The 22,464-nt window shown below is 42.8% G+C and overlaps 1 protein-coding gene across 9 annotated transcripts; it reads right to left on the bottom strand.

Annotated features, from left to right (window-relative positions):
- Window positions 1-1,872: 1,872 nt before the first annotated feature.
- On the bottom strand, window positions 1,873-22,421 carry ktn1 (kinectin 1). 9 transcript variants are annotated; one of them, XM_031278682.2, is made up of 36 exons: window positions 22,154-22,421; window positions 15,693-16,402; window positions 15,433-15,597; window positions 15,197-15,313; window positions 14,961-15,091; window positions 14,714-14,818; window positions 14,463-14,603; window positions 14,155-14,261; window positions 13,716-13,860; window positions 12,487-12,583; window positions 12,193-12,371; window positions 11,978-12,067; window positions 11,840-11,877; window positions 11,645-11,735; window positions 11,243-11,311; window positions 11,096-11,133; window positions 10,883-10,973; window positions 10,671-10,739; window positions 9,990-10,027; window positions 9,539-9,629; window positions 9,305-9,417; window positions 9,123-9,219; window positions 8,814-8,854; window positions 8,610-8,700; window positions 7,698-7,784; window positions 6,077-6,166; window positions 5,864-5,950; window positions 5,649-5,738; window positions 5,476-5,568; window positions 5,301-5,369; window positions 5,087-5,170; window positions 4,581-4,664; window positions 3,404-3,487; window positions 3,212-3,307; window positions 2,989-3,099; window positions 1,873-2,878 (listed from the first exon to the last, which is right to left on the bottom strand). In XM_031278682.2, the coding sequence occupies exons 2-36, from the start codon at window positions 16,399-16,401 to the stop codon at window positions 2,849-2,851; spliced, it is 3,858 nt and encodes a 1,285-aa protein (XP_031134542.1). In that variant the 5' UTR covers window position 16,402; window positions 22,154-22,421; the 3' UTR covers window positions 1,873-2,848. The 9 variants fall into 9 exon arrangements, with proteins under 9 accessions (XP_031134542.1, XP_031134544.1, XP_031134543.1 ...); XM_031278684.2 differs by having other exon boundaries at window positions 8,814-8,851; XM_031278683.2 differs by having other exon boundaries at window positions 15,197-15,310.
- Between the last annotated feature and the right edge of the window lie 43 nt (window positions 22,422-22,464).

The raw sequence follows: 22,464 nt of genomic DNA, 5'->3' as shown, positions 1-22,464 counted from the left end.
ATGACATTTGTTGGTTCTGTTCATAGCTGCACATACTTGTCCATTAATAGTACAGTGGAGTGAACTTCAGCAGTTGTGCACAAGGATCAAGCTGCATTAGGCCTTTAACTACAGGCCTAGGGGCTGGACTTAAAACTGTGGGTATAATGAATGTTTACTGCTCTTTTGTGTGCCTATCTCTTTCCGCTTGCCTTCATCCATTGGGCATTGTCTGTGTAAACGAGCACTACAGTCTTTTCTATGTGTCTGACTCACCCTCCCGCATGCGCGCACGCGCGCGCGCGCGCACACACACACACACACACACACACACACACACACACACACACACACACACACACACACACACAGTAGTGTTGGGGGGGATCAAAGGCTCTCTAGCACATACCACACTGATGAAGAGCAGATGCAGGGAGTGGGCTGCTTTGCTGAAGTTGTGCTGGCATAGTGCGAGTGCAAATCTATGTTTAGGAGGAGGAGTTTAATGTTACCAGGCAAGAAGCATGCAGAGCATAGGCCTACCGCAACAAGCTAAATTGCGCAATTGAGATCATCAGTGTGAGTAATGATGACATAGGAAAGACGAAGCCACTATTAACTGCTCTTTAGCACTTCAGACCTTCTTTGGAAGTCATGAGGATATCCGCAAGTGTGACGAACCTCGAGCAGATTTATTGTTTTCCCCACAAATTTAAATCTTTTGTCATTTACCCACACAAGATGACAGGCTTTTCCAAGAACTGTGAGACACGTCATAAAAGATAAAAGTGACAAAACTGTAGAATCATCATACATGTGTCACATTTAGAGATTATCATACAATAACATGTAATACAAATAGCTTCATAGTTCATTTTATTCAGAGGACATTTAAATCAGCAGGTTTGTGAAAGACACTTTGTTATCCAGTTAATGACGTGTATGTTGAAGATACACTAATGCCGGTTTCGTCGCGAGGTTTCCATGGAGGTAAAAGCCAGATCTCCAATCAGCTGACTGCAGCATGACAGTGTGGGAGAATGTGAGGAATGTGCTGATCCCATGTTGCTCGCGCCACTGACCTGACCCCGCCCCCCCCCCCCCCCCCCCAGCCCCAACCAGCACAACACTCCTGTTGTTTTAAAGGCCTTATAACATGCAAAGATGAGAGCTGTACAGTGCAGATACCCAAAGTCAAGTCAGATCCAGTCCCGCAGAACCTGATTTATCTTTTAAATAATAAAAATAGAAAGCTGGTAGCGGCAGAGGCTAAATCTAAAACATTACAAAGAAGAAGAAAAGAAAAAAAAAAAAAATCACACCCATGGCACATCTGGGTTTACAGTACACTTTCACACTCAGCCACTCACAGCATTAACAAGTGATTTTTTCCCCCCGTCAGACGTTGTCCTTGGTAATATTTTGATTGTTTAAGCTACCAGTTAAATTCTCACTTCCTTTCACGTCTTCTTACTGATGGGAATATTTTGTATGTCCTCATGCAGGAGGTGAGAAAACAGTCTCCTGTTCTGAGGGATTGTATAGCATGTTACCATCACGGGAAACTGGTCACACCCCAAATGTTCCATAATTTAGGCTGCACAGGAAGTTACCTTCTCTACAAACCACTTGCCTAAAATATCACCACTACATGACAAACATGTTTATCGTGTACAGGGAAGCCAGATGAATACTTTGCCAAGGAAGAATTATACCTGCCAGCAAAAGCTTTATAAGCAGAAGCTTTGTAATTTCCCTGTGCATATTCAGGTTTTTCAAGACTGTGAATCAAATCAGTTTGAAATGTCAACTACAGTAAGGTTGCATGCTGCCCCACAGTGGTAGGGAGAAAGAAGTGCAGTGGAAGAAAAAGATTCAACTCACGAAACTGGACAGATTTATCAAGCATCCCTTTTTATTAACATCGCCTGTTACAAAAAGAACAGAATCTTCAGTGTTAATGAACTTAGCAACAATATAGCGTGTGTTGATTACAGATGATATGGGACGCTTACTCCTAGAGTAGTTGCAGTAGGATTAAAAACCTTTACACTGTTGACCTGGCCTTCTCTTTCCACAGCCAGGGTCAGTCTCCCTTCTCTCTGGAGCTGGAGTACAGACTTGACTACAATATGTCCATGCATCTCCATAGTTACAGTCACGTAGTGGCCCTTCTGATATGCTGAAGACTCCTTTTAAATCTCCCTTCTCCCACCCAATACTGAGCCAAGGTATGCATGGAGCTATGAATTCATGAATGCACAGTTTGTGAATGTTTACTGGTCAGGAGGCAAACAGATCAACAACATAGTGTATTTCAGCAGGTCCTAACTGGTACATTTAAAACTATACATATCTTTATTAAGTTAAGGAAAAAAGGACTAAAAACCCAAAGTTTGTGTCATCAAGTTGGAAATTTGTATCACTGTCCTCTCTTGACAAACAACAAAAACTACTGTAGTATTCAAAAGGATTTCATTGAAAAATACAGGTGTTTTAAACAGAGGAATGGTTGCCACGCAGTTTAAATTATGCTGGATGTCATTTTTAAGTTTAGAATAAAAATTAACTGGCGATGCTGCTGATAAAGAGGAATGTGGTGGGAGTGGTGTAGTGTGATTTGGTACAGTGTCTGGAGTGTTTGGAATTAACAGTAACCTCTGCCAACAGTGAGACTGGGCCAGAGTCAGTTGGAGGCTGCCTACAGTACAGGTGAGGCGACGGAGGTTGGGGAAAGGGTGTGGCTTGGTGTGACAGTATGGTGTGACGGTGGTAGTGATGAGACCGAAGGTCAAAGGTGGTCTCTGTAGTGCAGTCAGGATGGCTGCGTGGAGGAGGAGGAGGAGGGGGGGGGGCTGTCCTCCTCTCACTATACCTTGGGCAGATCTTTGTCAGCCTCCTGGAGGAAAGCAGAATGTTCAGACTCCACATTCAAACACACAAATGTGAGAGACTATGATACTATAATGTTTTATTGGGCTGTAAGAACAGCACAGTAACAGGCCTTACCCCTTCCTTTCTCTTGGTGAGTTGCCGGCTGACGCCTTGTAGCAGCTGCTGCAGTTCTCTGACTGTTTGGTTCAGTCCTGCAGTCATTTTCTCCTTTCTGTCAATCTCTTCCTGTCAGAGACAGAATGGCTGATTTAGAGCTCAATGTAACCACTTAATTACCATACATGCAAAGACATAGAACACCAACTGTTACAGCACCCATACTGCCCCAGACTCTTACTCTCTGTGACGACAGACTGCTATTCTCTATCAGGTCATCACCGTTGTCAGTCACTTTTGAGAGCTCCCCTTGGATCAGATCAAGAGACTGCTGGGCCTGGATTAAGGACCAGAACGTTCCACATGTTAACAATGTGTCCTGGAGATGGATACTTATCAGCAGTGGGATAAAAATATAAACAAATATTCTTACCGTATACAGGTCACCGGCCACCTTTTGCCTCTCGTTCTCTTCGGTCTCCAGCTTGGACAGCGTCTCAGTGAGCTGGGTTTTCAGCTGGAATCAAAACAGACACTCAGCACACGCTCAACAGCACATTATAGCGTTCCATTCACACATGTGAATCCCATTCATAATTTAGCATTACATGTACACAGAGCATTTTTTGAGAGCCTCCTGCCCACATTGCCTACATATAAAAAGTGCTCAAGATTTGCACAGATCTAACAGTTTTTGCTTGTCCTACATAGGCCATGTTCAAACCAAGAATAGCACAAAGTAAAAGAATGCAAGGGGCTGCGTTGGTGTGGGCATGTTGCTACAGGTACTGGTGAGAAGATGAATCCCGATCCGAGAAGTCTAGTTTGAGTAATACATTCATGTTTCAAGGTTTATCAGAGGCCACAATACTGCACAGCGGTTTACGATACCTTGAAACAGGATTTTACAACTCTGGAAAGTTCTCACTGTCATTTTGATTGCAAGATAAGAAGTTAAATTACATCATTCACCTTAAGTAACCAGGGATATGCACTTGTACGTATGGGCCTAATGCATTGTTGCTGGACAATGTAACAATGCGTTGCAACAGAAGTTTGATGCTTCCTGTGTTGTTTTTTTGTTGTTCAAGTCCTCATTGTAATTAATCAGGAAGCTACATTTTTGATAGTGCTATTGTTGGTCTAAACGCAGCCAATATATTGTCAAAAAATGAATGACTTAACGCTACACAAAGACCACAGTAAAGTCCAGCGACATGGAAAGACAAAGGCCACGAGACAGACAGAGTTTGTAAAAGGCTGAAGAGGTGCAGTTCAAGGTGTAGAGTAAAAATCATAGCTGAAGATGGACAAAATGGAGCACATTTGATATTTTTAGACTCTGCAGAAGGAAGGCAAGTTGACTAGTAGGCCATCTGTTAGATGCCTGAAAAAGGCAAAGTGAGATGAATTTAGTGCCAGTGTAGAAAGAAAACAAAGAGTTAGTCTTGTAAGTATCACCGAGTGTGAACATCAGTCATCATTATGCACCTCTGGTTTTTGCTACTTTACAGGAGTCCTGGCTCCTAAAATCCAAGAATATATTCTTGAAGTTAAGGGTTGAGTTAGCACGTCACTGAGGTTCTAGCTAGAGGGTGAGCAACGCTTACCAAATTCAGCTCCTCATTCTGTCTGATAGCCTCTGTATATGAGCCATCAAGTCTGGTCTGCAATTCAGTCAACAGATCTTTGAGCTGAAATTGAGTTTTGAGATGATATGTTTAATGGGAGTCTGTGAGAGTCAGTCCAGGACAGCCCTACGAGCACACAACCTGTCTACGCAGTGATATGAGCTGATCAGGCCACAAGACTTCTACAAAAAGGGAATGCTCTTACTATTTAGCAGAGTCGTGTAGTGATAAATAAACCACGTATGACTGTAAATTTCCAAAAGCAGTCTATTAAGTTAGATTGGTAAGTCAAGTAGAGTCATTGCTAGAGCTGAATATGGACTATTTAATGTGTTGTGTGGATTTCATACGCCCCAAATAAACAGGATGTCACAAAAACATTAAAACATGCCATGGACATGAAATTTAAAACAGAGCTTGTTCTTTTGCCACATGAGGATGAACACTATGACATGACTGGGTGAAGGAGTAAAGTTTCTGCTCACCTCTCTGACCTCTGTTACATAGGTGGCACTCTCACGCTCCGCCCTCTCCAACTCAGACTCCAAGTGCTCCTTTCCTCTTCTAAGCTACAGAGCACAACAGAGGTTCAAAGATACTTGTGACCGAGACAAACACGAGTTAAAATGGCAGAATGTTTGAACTACATTCGGTCAGAGTGTTAGTTTGAGATTGAGTTTGTGTTTCTACTGGACTGACATTTTCCAACTCTGCGCCATCAGTTAGTCTCTCAACATCTTGCTCCAGAGCTGTGACTTTCAGGCTCATCTAAGGGAAGAGACAGAAGAATTATGCAATGAAACCCACACATGGTGCAATAATATAGATTTAATAATTCAATCTGGGAGTTGTTTCTGGCTAAACCTGAACACACCTCTCGGAGCTCTCCCTGCGATAGCTCCAGCTTCACCCTCCAGCGAGACTCCTCCTGCTCCACGCTGTTCTGGAGGCGCTGCAGGATGCCCTCCTGTGGATACAGCAGGAATGACAGCTCAGTTTGGCAAGAGACACCACTAAGGAAGCACAAATGTTAAAACCTCATCTCACCGTCTCTGCCAACACCTTCTTGTATGTGTCACAGTCTTTCTGCAGAATCCTTTGAGCTTCCTCGGCTTCTTTCAGCTTCTCAGCCAGTCCCTAGTTTGAGTGAGAGAGAGTGAGAGAGTGAGAGTGAGAGAGAGAGAGAGGAAAGTATTTCTTGCTAAAAATATTTTCAGTTTGAGAGGAAAGATTCAAATTTACTTCACTTCCACTTTATTTACCTTAGAGTCCCCTAGTGCAGGGGTGGATTGTGCAGCTGAGCTTTCAGCTACTGCCCCCTCAAATCTGTGGAGCCATTCCTGATGGTTCTATTAGAAAGAGGAGATGAAGAGTAAAGAGAAAAATCACGACACAGGAGGAGTAAGTGCAACGAAGTAAGACTGGTTTTCAAACACAAATTTGCATGGGAGGTAAAAATCCAATATTATCCATACCTGCTCATTGGGCAGAGGCACATGGGGCAGAAGTCTGTGCAGAACATCTCGACACTCGGCCTGACACATTGTCAGTGCTGTCTGGTTCTCCTACAAGGCGACAGGAGCGGGCAAAGAGACAAAAAGACAGGAGAGGAGATTGAGCACTGGCTGTTCACATAGTTCAGTCACTTCGAAGACAAAGTCCAGTGGTCATCAGAGCAGATATGACCACCACCTTTCCTTCTTCCTTATTCTAATTTCCATGAGGCCGTTTTAAACCAAGTCATGCATCAAGCTGCTCCAATCAATGTTACAGGAATGATTCACTTAACATAATCTTTGTAATTATAATTCTAGAGGATCAGGATAAACGCTGTCTCACTCCTTCATTTACCCTAAGAAAACATCAGCATCTTTCAACAGGCCACACCTACACCGACTGTCAGCAACCTCACATTCAGAGCACATCACATCTTCAGTCCTCCTGCAACCACAAATACATCAACATGCTTTCATGAAATTGTACAAAGTACCTTGAAACTCTTCAATAAATAAAAAAGTAGCTATCAGTCCTCCCACAATAGGCTAGCATCATGCACTGTCACTCTGAGGGCCCGAAGGGAGAGCGTATGCCAAGCACTAGCCAGCTGGCACTCTAACCACTATTCACATTAACACACCGTGTCACAAGGCAGCTCTGAAATGAGTGTATAGAGTTGAATACAACCAGTGTGCACTGACAGTACACAACAGCTGCCAAGGAACTCCTTGGCTCCGCTCTAAGAAGGTGGTTTCTACTGTACTCAGATGGCTGAAGAGCAGCTGCTGTGTCGATGGTTCAGCATGTACCCTACCCTGATGTAAAGCAAGGAGGGCAGAAATATATGCTTACTATAACTGTTAATAGACCAGCTATCTGGTAGCCAACTCTATGTCTACACAAAATGGACCTGCAGCTACAAGACACTGTAGATTTTGCTTTACATTTAGTTACACAAAAGATCTTTCAGTCAGGAGTACAGAGCATTGAGAAACATAAGGCCACTGTTGCATATTCATTCAACATTTTAAATGATCATACTTCCTTTAAAAAGAATGCATTAAAATCAAAGTGAATTACACAGATTTTCATTGACTGAAAAACTGGTGACATTGACAGTATGGATGTCACAAAGCAGAATTTTGGGGAACACATGCTAGAAGTGACATGACAGACAGAAAGCAGCAGAAATGATTACCATGAATCTCAACCTAATGACATCTAGTGAAACAATTTCTAGGTCACTGCGCACTCATTACCAAGCATCAGCCTGAGCTTTGGGCAAGGAGAAATCTTCTATATATTTCAGAGCTTAATGCAAAAATGTATCCGCTAATGAAACCAATATATGTTAAGTTAATAAAGTCTGAGATTCCCAAGGGGAGTAGCATAGTTCAACAGCTTAACACAAGGCCAATTGAAAACTTAAAGCCAAACAACAGAGGGGAGGGGCAAGAGTGAGGTAAATGAGTATGCAGCTTTGTAATGGATGATGGCGAAAAATAAATCTCATTGGGTCAATTATGGCAAAAAACAGCATTTTTTGGGGATGCATCAGATTGGAACTAGAGTGAAGGAGACTGAGGTGGGGTGTCGAACCTTGACAGCTTTGCTGAGTTTCCCTTGAAGCATGGCCTCGGTAGCTGACAGAGCTTCCATTGCACTCCAGTTTTTCTCCCGAAGCTCCTGTTTTGGTCAGTTCCAGAGAGATACTACTTTCAGTTCAGCCTCAGGATGGATATATGCATTCAGTGACCCTCAAATGAAGACTGGTAGAGTAACAGAACAAACCGAACGCATTTCTCATATTAAAATTGCTACACTCTGTTTTTCACCCATGCTCCAGCCGCTAAAAATAAGTATGAACAAATAGCCTTGAGAGTCACAGTCTTGCACCTTGTGTGGGTAAAAGCAACATACACAGTATGCAAGATATGTATTGTAACAATGTTCTGCTGGTACTTCAAGTTCTGCTAGTATTTCAACTACTAGTCTATTCAAATTTAGGTAATAATGTCTGGATATATATAAGGCAGATACAAAAATTTGAAAACAAAGGCCACATAAATATGCTTTTCAATGCAAATACCAAAAAAAAAAAAAAAAAGAAAAGAAAAAAGAAAGAGGTAGGAGAGTTTCTAACGCTCTGAATCACCCACAAGCACAGACAAGCTTGCTGAAACAGTCATGGCCAATTGTGAGCATAACAGGAGTAGGCTGGAAGCCCGGTTATGAAACGCTCAGCTTAAGCAATCCAAATCAAATTAGACATCCGTACTGATGTGTACAATCATGTTGAAAACACAACCTTAGCTAAAGAAAGCACAAAGCAAAACAAGTGGGACTAAGCGGCAGTGGACAACGGGAAGTATGGATGTATGCTGTGTGCAACTCCAGTGTGAGGGGAGTGTTTCGGGGAACAACACAAGGGGAGGGGATGATGTCTCGCAGGGCTAGACCAGAACAGTCACTGGTGGTATACAGTTCGGTGCAACACTGTAGGAAACCTACGTTGTTCTTCTTCCTATGAAGCTCCAGGGAGTCCCTCAGCTCAGCCAGCTCACCCTGGAGATCTGAGACCTGCTTCTCCTTCTCTGACAACCTAATAGACAACAACATAACCACTCATTTTGAATGATGTAGTTACGGGTTCTTTAAAATGAAAATGTGTGTAGAAAATGTGTATGTTATCATATGGAATGCAACATTACTCACGCTGTAAGAAGCTCTGGGCTTGGCACTGCTGTGTGGGACTGCTGTTTAAGGAGGGGAAAAGACTCCATCAAAAATAGGACTGAATGAGAATTTTATATCTCTTATGACCTTCGCAACAAAACAAAAAAAATCTAAATTTAAGAACAATTCAAACATGAACAGTTTTGTCTGAGTCACTGGTCAGAAGTGGCCCGTTTGTTCTACTATGCTTACTTGGTAAAATCTTTTACAGCTAGACAAGTCTTCCTGATTCAAACCATAGAATGTGTCACACTTGCACTTGAGCAATTCTTTGAGATTGTTCCTCACCTGTTGGTGTATCTGCTCCACCTTCTCACTCAGCTCCTTAGTCCTTGCCTCCAGCTCAGCCTGTAGCATCTGGATTTCATGGTCCTTTGCTGCTAGCCTGTGGGTCAGATGCTCTTACCATTAGTCTGATTTGTGAAGGCAACGCTGAACGATGACATGTTGAAGTATAGGGATTAACTTACTGAGCCTGGAGTTCTTGGATCTGGGTACCAGATCTGGTCAGCTCTTCTAATGTCTCCTTCTGTCTCAGCTGCTCTACCTCTACCTGCAGGGCAGCCAACTGCAGCTCCAGAGCCTGCGAGACAAAAACAGCTTTAGACAAGAGTTCAAAGTAAGACAATACAACATGAACAATATAAGGTAGAGCACTTGAAATTTGCAAACACAGTATTTCATTGAAACAGAAAAGCCCACACCTCAACTGTCTTCTCTCTGGTAGAGCTGCTGTCTTGTGCTATCTGTAGACTCTCCTCCAATGATTTTAGCTTCACATCCTTCTCTTGGATCCTATAAAGCAAAAGTCAAACAATGGTTCATCATAGAGAACAGTTTGACGTCACACAGAATCTGCTGATAATATCCGTGACAAGAGGACATTTAACAATACACAGCCTCTTGTGCCAGCGGAGAATTATCAGGGGTGTGTCTCAGGAGTGGCCTGGAGTGCCAGGAGGAATTAGTTTTTAAATGCTTACAGTAGAGTGGCCTTTGGTTTTATAACATGTAATTATGACTTACGGACTGGTGTTACGGAAACTAAAGTTAGTGTCTTTGTTTGTTGTAGATGGGGTTGGGCGATCATAAAACTATGGTACTATTACATTGCCATAATCGTAATATAATACCAAAGTCAATGATTGATCTTACTTGCTGTGAAGTTCTTCCACTATCGACTCTGATGATGCCTGTGATAAGGGTAAAAGACAATTTAAAAAGGAATCCATACCGATTAAGAGAACACACTTTACATTCACAGGCTACATCCACACTACTATGCTACTAAACAGCATTTTCAAAGAAAAATGATCTTCGTCCACACAAGCGTTTTAGCTCTGTAGCAGAACTAATCTTCATCCATATTAACACGTCTGACAACACATATCACACGATCATTTGCATACACAGGGCATGCACGTGCCGGTGTAAACATGAAGCAGATTGTCTACCGTTGCTCTGTGGTTGAAAATCATTGATTTGTATGAGTTGAAAAAACAGAAAATACTTGGAGAAAGAACAATGGCAAAAAATGTATGTTTCTGTGGAGGCTCCACGCAGAGCTTTCGCTGTAGCCTACGTAAGTGGCCTGAAGTTTATACTTGTGCGTTGGTGCCTGCATCGATCTCTTTAAGAGAATAGCAGGGCCGGCATGTGCGTTTGCATGGGGAGTGAGTGTACTCAGCGGTGTTTTCAAATGTCTCCGTTTTAGGGGCTCGGAAAAGCCGGAGTAGTGTGGACGCGAGGCATAAATGTAGCAAAAGATATTTGTTTTTTTTAAACAAAAACGTTGTAGTGTGGTTGCAGCCTTAGTAAAGATTTTATACAACTCACCTGTTCTGCTGTCTTTCTCTGAAGGGTCTCTATTTCTTGTTTTAGTGCCTTGTTTTCTTCTCTTATAGCCTGCATCAGGGAGAGAAATTACTTAAAGATTTTCTGTCCAATTAGGGATTGTGATTACAAGGCAAGCGGTGAAATGCACAGTCACTTAAAGCATGCTGACGTCAGTCAAATGTGTGTGAGGCAGCAAAAGAGAAAACAAACACCTTGAGCTCTTCCTCCTTGTTGGCCACCTCAATCAGCCCCTTCTCCAGAAGGTCCTCTACGGTTTTCATGTTGTCCTCCTTCTCCCGGACACTGGGTAGGCAGCAATGTTTTATAACATCATTCAGTTATTCATTATGGCTTACTAGTTTAATGGACAGTAACAAGCCTAACCAGATGACTTATTTAAAATATGTTCCAGTTTTCACACACACCTCTTTTGGAACTGGTCCAAAGCCAGTTGGGAGGCAGTCTGCATGGGGAGAGTCAAATAGAGAGGGTGTGTCAAAGAGAAAAACACACAAACCCATAGGGGCCTTTTAAACTTGGAACACTTGAAACAGTCAAGGTACGTGGCTAACCTGATCAGAAATCTGTGCCTGCAGATTCTGAATCTCTGCCTTCAGTGACACGTTCTCATTGTGCAAGGCCTGCAGAGGAAACACAAGAAAGAGAGACTTATTATGCCAAGATGATACAGGATCTGACAGACTGTGCAATAGTTTGAGCAATGACATAGCACTCATAATTCTGTTTTAGGTTTATAAAACCGTGAAATAAATTATATCGGTTTGGCATCCGAACACAAAATATCTGCAAATGTCAACCCTTTTTCTGGCAGGGTGGTGTACATGGTCTTCAATTTATATTCCCCTCTGAACACAATGAGAGGCACAGAACATGTTGGCCAAATTCCAGCAGACTAATAAACTAATGCAATGTTAGTATAAAAAGCTGTAGCTGAAGTGCTCTTGCAAATATACCTGCATGTTAGTTTCCCTACTGGCCCCACTGCTTCTCTCCGCATTTAAAGAATCCTCCAGACTCTTTCTCTGCAACTCCTTATCAGCCAATCTAAACAGCACAGGGGAAGAGTTAGGAGAGTGCATGAGAAATGGTTCAACAGTATCACTTGTAATGCAGTCACTATGTCTGAAAAGGTCAAAATTGTTTCTCACAGCTTCTGTAGCTCCTCAATGTGAGAGACATGGGTGACCTAAATTAGAAGAAACTCTATGTTATCCTACATGCATACAGTTAGGCATGTGAGCATATTTGTCCAACTAAACATAGGTAAATAAGGTTGTCCAATATACCTGTGAGGAGATCTGGGCATGCAGGGTCTCATTCTGGACTTGCAGGGTCTCGCTCTGGACCTGAAGACCTTTGTTTTCATTCATAAGGTCCTGTTAAACACAGACTGTATTAGTGTATACAAGTGTGTTGTTCTGCTTCACAGAGAAATTCACTGTGCATCTCAATATAGAATCAACACTTTAGAGTACTAAAATGGGATGTTGTAGCGGCTCACCTGAACCCGGGCTTGCATTGAGTCATCAGGCATACTGTGCTGGGACATAAGCTCCATCACTCTCTGCTCCAGCAGATCCTTGGAAACCATTGCTTCAGTCAGGCTGCTGTGTAGGGTCTGGATCTCCTTATTCTTGTTGTTCATCTCTGTCTCCACTGCCAACAGCTTGCTGTGAAGCTCTGCACCCACAAATACACAGACAACCGGTTACTGAATGTAATTGACAATTCTCTTTAATGTAGTAGAAGAAACAAGTTAAAAGGATCGAATGTTTAGTGCGACATATTTTATCACCTTGCTTTGAGGCCTGAAGTTTCTCTCTCTCAGCATTGACACTGTGGAGGAACTTCTGCAGTTCGTCCCAACTTCGCTTAGCATCCTGCAGTTGGGCCTGGGGATGGAGACATATATCCAATTTGGTGAACACGTTTCTCCCAATCCTTATGATAGAAAACAAGTGCTGTACTGCCACACTACACTAAACTAACAAGGTCACATGAGACACAGCCATCTTCTAACCGTATATGAACTGGGAACTATATTCTCAGAAAGGTCGAAGCATTGCTACTCTCTGCTCGGGCTTCTCAGATGCTGCAAGCATATCACTCCGCCCAAGTAACAGAAGTAGCAGTGCTTTGCCTTTCTGAGAATATAGTTCCCAGTTTATATACGGTTAGAAGATGGCTGTGTCTAATGTGACCTTGTTATTTGTACACGCTGTGACTAGACAAATCACAACATGTAAATAGTAACATGTTGGCGTTATTTTGTCACTTATTCAGAGCAGTAGGCTAGTTGGAACCGATTACCTTCAGGATCCGTGCTAGGCTAAGCTACCGGTGGAGCTGTCGGACAGAGTTACAACACGCACGGAGATGAGAAGTATGTATGGACTTATCTAACTCTGGGGGTTACGGTGAATAAGCTAAAGTCCCAATAAGTCAGCGTGTTCCTTTAAGGCCACCTGAATTTATACATGCCTCTTTTTCCTCAACTCAAACACAGCTCTGGATGTTCTAAACTAAGTTAATGGATAGTCCAAATTACAAAACATCTTGTAGACGCTTTAATTGATTTTTCTAGTCTGTGCAATAAAGAAAACCAGATTTCTGTCATCAAAATCTCAACTCTTGCCATGGCTCTCAGGTTCTTTGCCGAGACTATTCTGTTTCAAGCCAGCAACTAAAATTTCCATCTTTAATCACAGTCAATGAAAAGACAGGAAGGGCTGATCTGGGTGTCTCGCAGGAAAGGGTTGTTCATACACAGCACAAAGCCTCAAACATTCCAGCTTCCACAGCCAACACAATCCTCCCAACCCAAGTTGTATTTCCCACACCCCTGCCTAGGACTTCCACTTCAACCTCCTCCCATTTCCTTGGTAATGCTACCACTGCTGTTAACCAGATTTGAGGCTGTGCGGCATGGCCCAGGTTTTGTACAGCCCAGTTCATTTTTGTCTCACCTGGGGAAACTGAAGCACGGCCTACATAGCAACATATTGTACATCTGGATTAGCGTACCTCCAGCTGGGACACGTTCTGCTTATAGCTGACCTCCAGTGACTTCCTCTGGTGCTCCTCCTGCTGCAGCTTGCTGTTGTTGTCCGCCAGCTCTTTCATCAGGCTGGCATACTCAGAACGCAGCTTGTTCAGCTCTGCTGAATTCCTATCAAGCAAAACATGCACACAAATGAGTGAAGTGAAAATGGGGGCATTTCACATTGTGCAACTGTGCATCCAGATGGATCTCTTAAGTGAGCAACACAGGCAGAAGAAATGGAGAATAATTTTAAGATGAGAAGTCCGAGATAAAATGCAAAGACAATGAGCTGAAATTCTTATATGAATTGGATCACTATGATAGTTTCACCAAGACGAGCCGATGAGACATGCATGAAGCTCTAGTGAGCATGACCAGTAGGGTCTTATCTATTGTAGTGACTAGTAGTGTAACACTGACTTGCTCTCCATCTGGTTGGTGGCAGAGCTGACTGCGTCCCTCAGGATGCCGTTCTCCTGCTGCAGTCGAGTGATCTGGCTTTCCAGCTGCTCCCTTACCTGCTGAAACTGCACATAAACAAGATGATTCAGTCTGCATGCAGCCTTAAGGGAATGCCAAAAGGTCTGGGTTCCTTTACATTTTTTAAATTCTGCTCCTCCCCCCCCCCCACAGTATTGATGATATAGAGGGCTGTCTAATATACTGTAATAATACACAATGGGAAACAAGTGATTTAATGTCCATACTTATGCAAGAAGTCAAATCACCTTTATCTGCATGGTCTGGAGCTCCTGGTAGCTGCCTTGTGCTTTGCCCTGCATGCTACCCAGTTCTTTCTCCATGGCTCCACGTTGCTCTCTCATCATGGCCTCCACCCGGCCTGTCTTTTGCTTCTCAACTTGAAGCTCCTAAAGCACAGAAGAGTGCATATGAAGCTGATAAATTACTCTAAAATAAGTTGGGAATAAATAATGTATCATAGTATGTACTTCATTAAGAAGAGCATGGGAATCCAGACCTGGCTAAGCTGTTTCACTTTGTCCTTGGCAATGGAAGCCTCCTCCTGCAGAGTTGTAAGAAGTCTCTCTCGTTCCTGTGCAGCTGGGTCAGGCCTAGCCGCAGACTGGTGGTGAGACACATAACATTAAGAAAGCAGGCATGGCAAGTCCCAACTACAAATACCAGGTCTCCTGCCAAATGCAAATAGTGTGAAATGTCACTTGTCACAACACCCAATTCAAATGTATCATTTATTAATCTCTCACTTTGTGCCAAGCATCCAAAGCATTAGGGCTCTTCTCCCCGAGGAGAGCTATCACGCTGACAGCCTCGGCCTCTGACAGAGCCAGGCTGGACAGACCAGACAGCAGCTCCTTCAGCTTCACCTCCGTGTTCTCTGTTTAAGACACACAAGACCATGCAGTTTAGCATGTTGTTAAATGGCAGGGACAACAACAAAGAATGAAATACTGGATCAGACTTGTTCTTCCCCCCCCCTTACCTTTGTCAGTCTCATTCTTCTGTTTCTTGCCACTCCCTTTGGAATGTACATCATCGTTATGGCCTGCCTGGTGGTTCGCAGAAGCTGCTGAGTCAGCCAGCACATGGGCTTCATCTACTGGATTTGAGGAAAAACATTTGATTACAAGGCGAGAAGTTCAGGCTTGAGCGCATGTCCTGATATTGTAAAGAAATTTAGATATAATTTAGTATGTGAGACCATTGTATCACCATTACCATGCTCAGTCTTCTGCCTCTTGGCAGAGTTCTTCTTCCTGCCACTGGTAGCACTTGGGGTTGCACCGTCCAGAACTTTGGTTTCAGCCACAATGGGAGCTTCCTTCTTGACTGGAGCTGGAGCTTGCTCAGCCTTAACCTCTGGCTGCTGGTCATCCACTGTAACTTAGGAGGAATTTATAAAACAAAAGATTTAGCTATTTCCATCTAATCCAATCTAAGTGACAACCCCACTTTAAACTGTACTCTTGGCTACTCACCTGGCTCTGCTTTTTGTTTCTTCTTCTCCTTTTTCTTTCCAGAAATCTGTGGCGGTGTCTGAGCCTGAACAGGAGCCTGAGTAGCTTGGACCTGTACCTGAACCTCAAGCTGGGGAGAGGGAGGGCTGGACTGTTTGCCTGCAGCCAGGAATGGCTCTGTCTTGCGGCTGACCGGCTTTGAGCCGTTCACTTCTGGCTCCTCAGAAGAAGGAGCAGTAACTGCTGCAGCAGCAGCAGCAGCAGCAGCAGCAGCAGCAGCAGCAGCAGCAGCAGCAGCGGCCTTGGCAGCCTTTTTCTCCTTCTTCTTTCTCTCCCTTAGACCAGCAGGAGCATCAGGTGACACTGAAACAGGCACATAGGGAATAGGTGTTGGAGGAGCAGGATCTGGAGTAGCCACTAGTGCAGGTTCCTCTTCTACCTCCAGGGTGGAGCTGTTGGCACCATCAGCCACATCAAAATCCCGAAGATCCTCTTCCGACTCCCCTCCACCTCCACTGGCACTCTCCTTCTTCTTGCTCTTCTTTTTTTCATTCTTCTTACGGGTGTCTGGCTTAGATGGTGGTAGCTTGAGGTCGCGTTTCTGCCTGGCCAGCACCTCATCGTAGGAGGTTTCCTTCATGAAGAGCCAGAAGAAGAGGAACATGAGGGCGATGACTAGGGAAGGGGCCAGGATGAGCAGGTACTGAGAGTCATAGATATCCACAGCCATTCTGAAGAGAAGGAGAATAAAAACAATTTTTTTTTTTTATTTAGGCTACTTGGCACACAGTTACTGTTAAAATGCAGACCTGCTCCATTCCACATCATGGTATGCATCTGCCAATATTTTCCACATACTGAATGCATGACATTATGGTAATAGCTTTTTACCAACAAATGCAACTAGCAAACGCTGCTCAAATCCAGAGATCACAATAACATAAGAACTCAACGATATTATGTACATGAATCTGTAATTTCATTGCTGTTCATATCCATCCAATACAAGTCTTGCTGTATATTCAGATTTACTTGCAGGTCAACCACACCTGCCATCCATGAGAGCTAGCCTGCGATGTATGAACTGGTGCAAGTATGAGATATTGGAGGTGGAGGTGTTGGTACATCAATAGCGTTGAGAGGGTGCGAGTGAGAGGACTCAATAACCCCCTCTCCTCTCATAGTGCTATGATCCAATTTAGATAACACTACCCCAGCTACACAGCTTAACATCATCCCCACCTTTACATACACATAGACAATAAGGGGTATGCACTTGAAACACAGCTTGGTAGGAGCCAGATAGAAAACTTGAAACCTTACATTGGTTTAAAAAAGGTGGACAAAATAGACCAAGAACATCAGAAAGACAACTAGGCCAAAAAAGAAGATGGCTCACTGTCTTTTAGTCACTTCCCTCCTTCAGCCCCCACAAAGATGACATGGTGGTATTCTAAATTCATATCAGGATGGATTTGCAAGAGGCAAAAATACACCCACATGCAAGTGTCAACCGCTGAGGTCTGCTGCAGCTGCAGTTTGACCCCTGCCTGCTTTAAGCCAAGGGAGAGGAGGTTCTTCTTCCATTGCAGGCAAAGTTTACGGAGTGAAGAGGCCCTGAGAGTGAGACTTCGTCAGTTTAGCATCTGCTAAAGATATTCTTAGGAACTATGTGTTGTCTCCTGGGGTGGAATCAGTGCAGATAAAGCTGTAATAATTTGAGACACAAGGCATCTTATTGCTCACTTGAAGCCACTATTATTAACCAAACCAACTGTAATCATTATTGTCATATTGTCTTGGCATAAAAAACACTGAAAAAATGGCAGCATGATGGCTGTTAAAATGAAGTTGCTGTATATGTCAATAAATGTGGCTACTTAGCCAAGTAATGTGATTAGTCTAAGAAACATTCAAACAATGCCAACATTTTAAGCAGGGAGCTTGCAGTTTCTCTTGATTTTCCTCTTATGTCCTTATCTTATTTCTTTGTTTAATCAACCTGATTACACCTCAGATACCATGTTTGATGTGAAAATCACAGAGGTGGTGCTAGGGCTGGGCAATATATCGATATTATATCAACATCGATATATGAGGCTAGATATCGTCTTACATTTTGGATATCGTAATATTGTGATATGACATACGTGTTGTCTTTTCCTGAGGCCTGTACTACGAATCAAGATCAACATACCCTGGATTTATTTGTTACCCGGCTTCACCTAATCTAATCCCGCATAAACTGTCTCACAACGGTGGTTAACAACTAGTTCAATCAGTCCAGGGTTTCCCAATCCAGCAACACGCGTTCACATAAAAGAGGCGGTGTTTGCACAGCATGACCAATCGCATTCAACGTCTACCAGAGCTGCATATTTTACATAAGAGCAAACTATAATTCTACATAAATATGAAGAACACAGACACGGTTTTGCAGGCAAAAACGCAATACAGTCGCTGCTTCCTAAAACAGGAAGGAAAGCTGGCAAAAAAATAGCAGATGCTGTAAATGCGTAAATCACAACGCTTATCAATATCACTTCCCCAGCAGTCAGGACCAAGATCTGACCATAATTACACTTTTGCTTTCCATAAACTGTTGTTGCTTTAGCCTATTATATTATCAGTTGCAACCCTGGCAGTGAGTAAGCGATCATGAGAGAAAAAAAATATAAAAACATCATTCAAACCGATGTGTGGCACTGGCAACACACGGCTCAAGAAGCCGACAATTAGCCTATACGTAATTCCCTCGGCTGAAAATCAATATATTTCATAAAGATACCCATCAGGGAATGTTAACGGGATTGTCGGTCTCTAAATGTTTTAACTTTTATGAGCTCACCTCTCTCCGCGCACAGAGCTCCACCGGATCTTCTAAGAACGGTGATGCCGTTATCAATCGAGTATTGATTGGTCAGTAGGCGGTGCTTTTACATCGGTTGATCTCTAATCTCCAACATAACCTGCTCCCGAGCAGGTTAGGTGTTCAGCATAAGTTACCACGGCGATTTAACTCGGTAACAAGTGATCCACCGTCGTGATACACAAAACCCTGGGTTGAACGTGAAGTTACCTCGCTAACGCCAAATCTTGCTTCATAGTACAGGCCTCTGGTTTGAAGGCTGCATTACAGTGAAGTGATGGAATTGTCTGGACTTACTTACCATTTTATTATTTGCCTTTACCCACCTAGTCATGGTATCCACATTATTGGTGATTATTTATCAAAACTCTCATTGTGTAAATATTTTGTGAAAGCAGCAATAGTCAACCCTTCAATAATCGCCACAATATCGACATCGATGTATTTGGTCAAAAATATCGTGATATTTGATTTTCTCCATGTCGCCCAGCTCTAGGTGGTGCTGCAATTTTGTAAGAGGCAAAGTCAATAATAGTGCAAAATAACAATTTTGATCAAATAAATAGAACTCTTTCTAAACATTAATGCATCTGGAGAGTGTCATACAAACTTACACACAGCCTTGTGCAAACGTATTACAAAAACAAAAGCACTGTTGTGAAAAACGGAAACAAGTTAAGCCCTAGATGACCACAGCAGTATTGTGTTGTCAACAATACAGAGTTGCACAGACAGTGAGTGACCTGAAGTGTTGCACAATCCCATCATTTACCCAGGATCTGTGGTAGTAATATAGCATAGGAGTCAGCACCGTAGAGCAGACCTCTTTAGTAATTTGGATTAAGCAGATTACCCATGATAATACATTTAAGAATAACTTTCCACTGCAGGGCTTCCTGAGGAATGGCAGGCTTAGCCTTATAGTGTAATGTTGACCCCGTTTTTCACTCACACCTTGTCATTACATCTTCCACAACACACAAAAATGTACCAGGTCTGTTACGTTTAATATTTGACGTACCTTTTTCTGGAAAAAAAAATATTTAGCCTTTTAAGCACCAAGCTTTTCCTCTGAGCATTGACTAAAAAAAACTTTTACATAACATTTTCTGTATTGCTTTGATTTTGACGATCCCATTCGATAGGCTTACTGGTGCATTCCTCCACACTCCAAAAGGTTACAGCTGGGGGCAAACTCATAGAAAATATGTAACTGTGAGCAGAAAAAAACAGCAGTTTGTTTAGAGAGCACAGTTGAAACCAGCACAGTCAAAAACCCGTACCATGATGAAAATATTATACTTTACTTGAGTTGTTTTTTTTTTTTTTTTTGTTTTTTTTTAAATCTCTTCCCATCTGCTCTATAGTTTTCTTACCTGTGAATTCATTAGAAAATGTGTCATATTACAAGGACAAAACAGAAACCACACACTTAGGCTAATAAGCAACATGCCAAGACCAAAAAAGCCTTTCGGTGGCCTAGAGATTATGTCTGAAACCTAGTCATAAACCTAAAACTAGATCAAAGTTTTATAAAAATAAAACCGAAGACATAAAGAAGCCATAGTAAAAGTATTTACTACTGTACATGCACAGCATCGGTGAATACGGTAACTTACTTTCAGTGGCACAATCACATTCATTGTATGTTCCAGGAAACTCCCATGTCAGACCAAATGAAGTTGTGAAATTAAACTTGAAGCAACACTGCCGTCTTAGCATATTAAGTATGGGTGGAGTAAGTTGTGTAAAAGTTTGAAGCCTGCTTGCTTTCTTTCTTTCTTTTAGCCCCATGCCTCAGAGTGGAAGGTGCATGAGTTTCATAGTGCAGCCTGAGCCTTGTCCAGGCATCAAAATGAGCCAGGAGGACAAAGCCCTTTCGGGCTGTTGGCTCCTCGGAATCTAGCCACTTGGCTGGCCAGGCCTCCTGATTTGGCAGGCATTGACAGAGAGGGAACTCCTGATAACTATCGGGCCCAAAAAGTGGCACCGACAGTACTTGAAAACTAGGCCATGCAGAACTCTACATTTTATATCTTTAAGATGACAACAATTCACTAAAAAGCACGTTAAAAAAAAGGTCCAGGAAAGCACAGAAACTGAGTAAACAATTTCTCTAGTATATATTTACATACAGACAAGTGTAATCCTAACTCAGAATTAGAACTAGGGTTAAAAGTAATCTAGTTTAAGACAATTGAGAGATGGTTATGTCTAAATAGTTAAGCTCTAAGGAGGACACACTGATAATTTACCATTATCAGTATTCCGGTAATAAACTAAACAGAAAGTAGCAAAGTACACAGTAGGGCTTTTGATTATAGTGGGGAAACCAACCCATAAGTATTGGTCCTCTGAAATAGTCTGCTCTTCCCTGAGCGTGGTACATATTGAATCAAGTACAACAACACACCCTACAACAGCTTAAAGACCTCAAGGAAATTGAGAAAGAACTGACACCAAGCCACAAAACAGTCACCTGTATGGACTCTTTGCAAACGTTTCTCAAAGTGGGGCCAATGGGGTGCTTGAAGGATTTCCAAGGATCTCCAGAAAGGTTCTTAGGTTTAGAGTTTATTTAGCATTAAAGTTAGTTAAAACAAAAACTATATCTAGAAGTCAACGGGGCACAGTTAGTCATATGTTTAGTCACCACTTTAATGCAGATGTAGTAGGATTGCAAACACAAGTGTGAAGTACCAGAAAAAGTAACAACACCTCGACTTTGATGTCAAGCAAGCTTCCTCAAAATTAAACAAGGGCAGTTCACTATGGTTGAGTACCATGTCCCAGCATGCTCAGTCATGTCTAATGTCGGCCTTGTGCACACTACTGAACCAAGATACGTAATGGCAGCTGTTCTTACAACAAGAAAAGGCTGCATGTGGACAGTCTCTCATCACAGAAATAGCAGAACTGATCTATCTATAGCGTTAATCTTCCTTGCTAAGTTAGCCCAGCTCGCTCCTGAAGTCACACGACACGTTATAATCAAATCAACTATGAAAGCGAAAGAGGCACACATGTCGACGAAAGGCTCACTGCGCCGAAATAACTAGCAACATTTTTTATTTAAACAGTGGAGGTTCAATAGTGACCTGGACAGGGCTACAAGTAGCTGCTATAATAGTTATATCCATACAAGAAAAGGCTAGTCGCCACTCAAGTTCGTATCAGAGTGGATAAAGCTCAGCATTATGAATGAGCTAGCTAACGTAAAAGCTAGCCAACTAACGTGAGCCAGGTAACGTTACTAACGTTAGCCGACCAATCCAATTACGCTAATAGAACAGAGGAAGTCTTCAGCGATAGGGATAGAACTGACCAGCAAAAATGTTAACAGGAACACCCAAGTTAATTTTTTTCCACACACTCTCAGCCCGTATGGAGGCGTGGACATCTGCCCCCCCAAGACGGGGGCCTCGTCTTGCTAGTGACCCAGCCTCCCCCTCTCCTGAAATCTCTGACCCGGTCTGCTGCTTCATTCTTCCGTTCAAGTCCTAAGGGCCGTTCCCAGGCCTGGGTAAAGAGTGTAGCTGCGCTAAGACCAAAATGAGCGGCTTTTTCACAATAATAAACATGGTATCGCCGATAACCGCTAAACACAGCATACCTGTAGCTTCAGTTTGTTGTTCCCTTAGCCAGTAGTGAAATGGCGTAGTTCTGCGTTGACTCTGGCAGACTCTCGACTTCCCAGGGCAGCTCCAGCTTGGCTTTCTTCTGCGCTATCCGTCAGACTATCTGCTGTTTCTGGTTCGCAGGGGCGGGTCATAATCAGGCTGCTGGGAAACGCTTGTTTTGAGATTCCAGGCACACCGGCCGGAGCCGTTACTACGCAGGGCAAAGCAGGAGATAGCCCCGCCTTTTCGAGACAGTCTTGATTCGTAAATCTTACTATAGACAAAAGCAAAGAGGGGAGTGGTC

This window comes from Sander lucioperca, chromosome 18 (genome assembly GCF_008315115.2).
Source record: "Sander lucioperca isolate FBNREF2018 chromosome 18, SLUC_FBN_1.2, whole genome shotgun sequence".
NCBI lineage: Eukaryota > Metazoa > Chordata > Actinopteri > Perciformes > Percidae > Sander > Sander lucioperca.
This window is presented reverse-complemented; position numbering and strand designations above follow the sequence as displayed.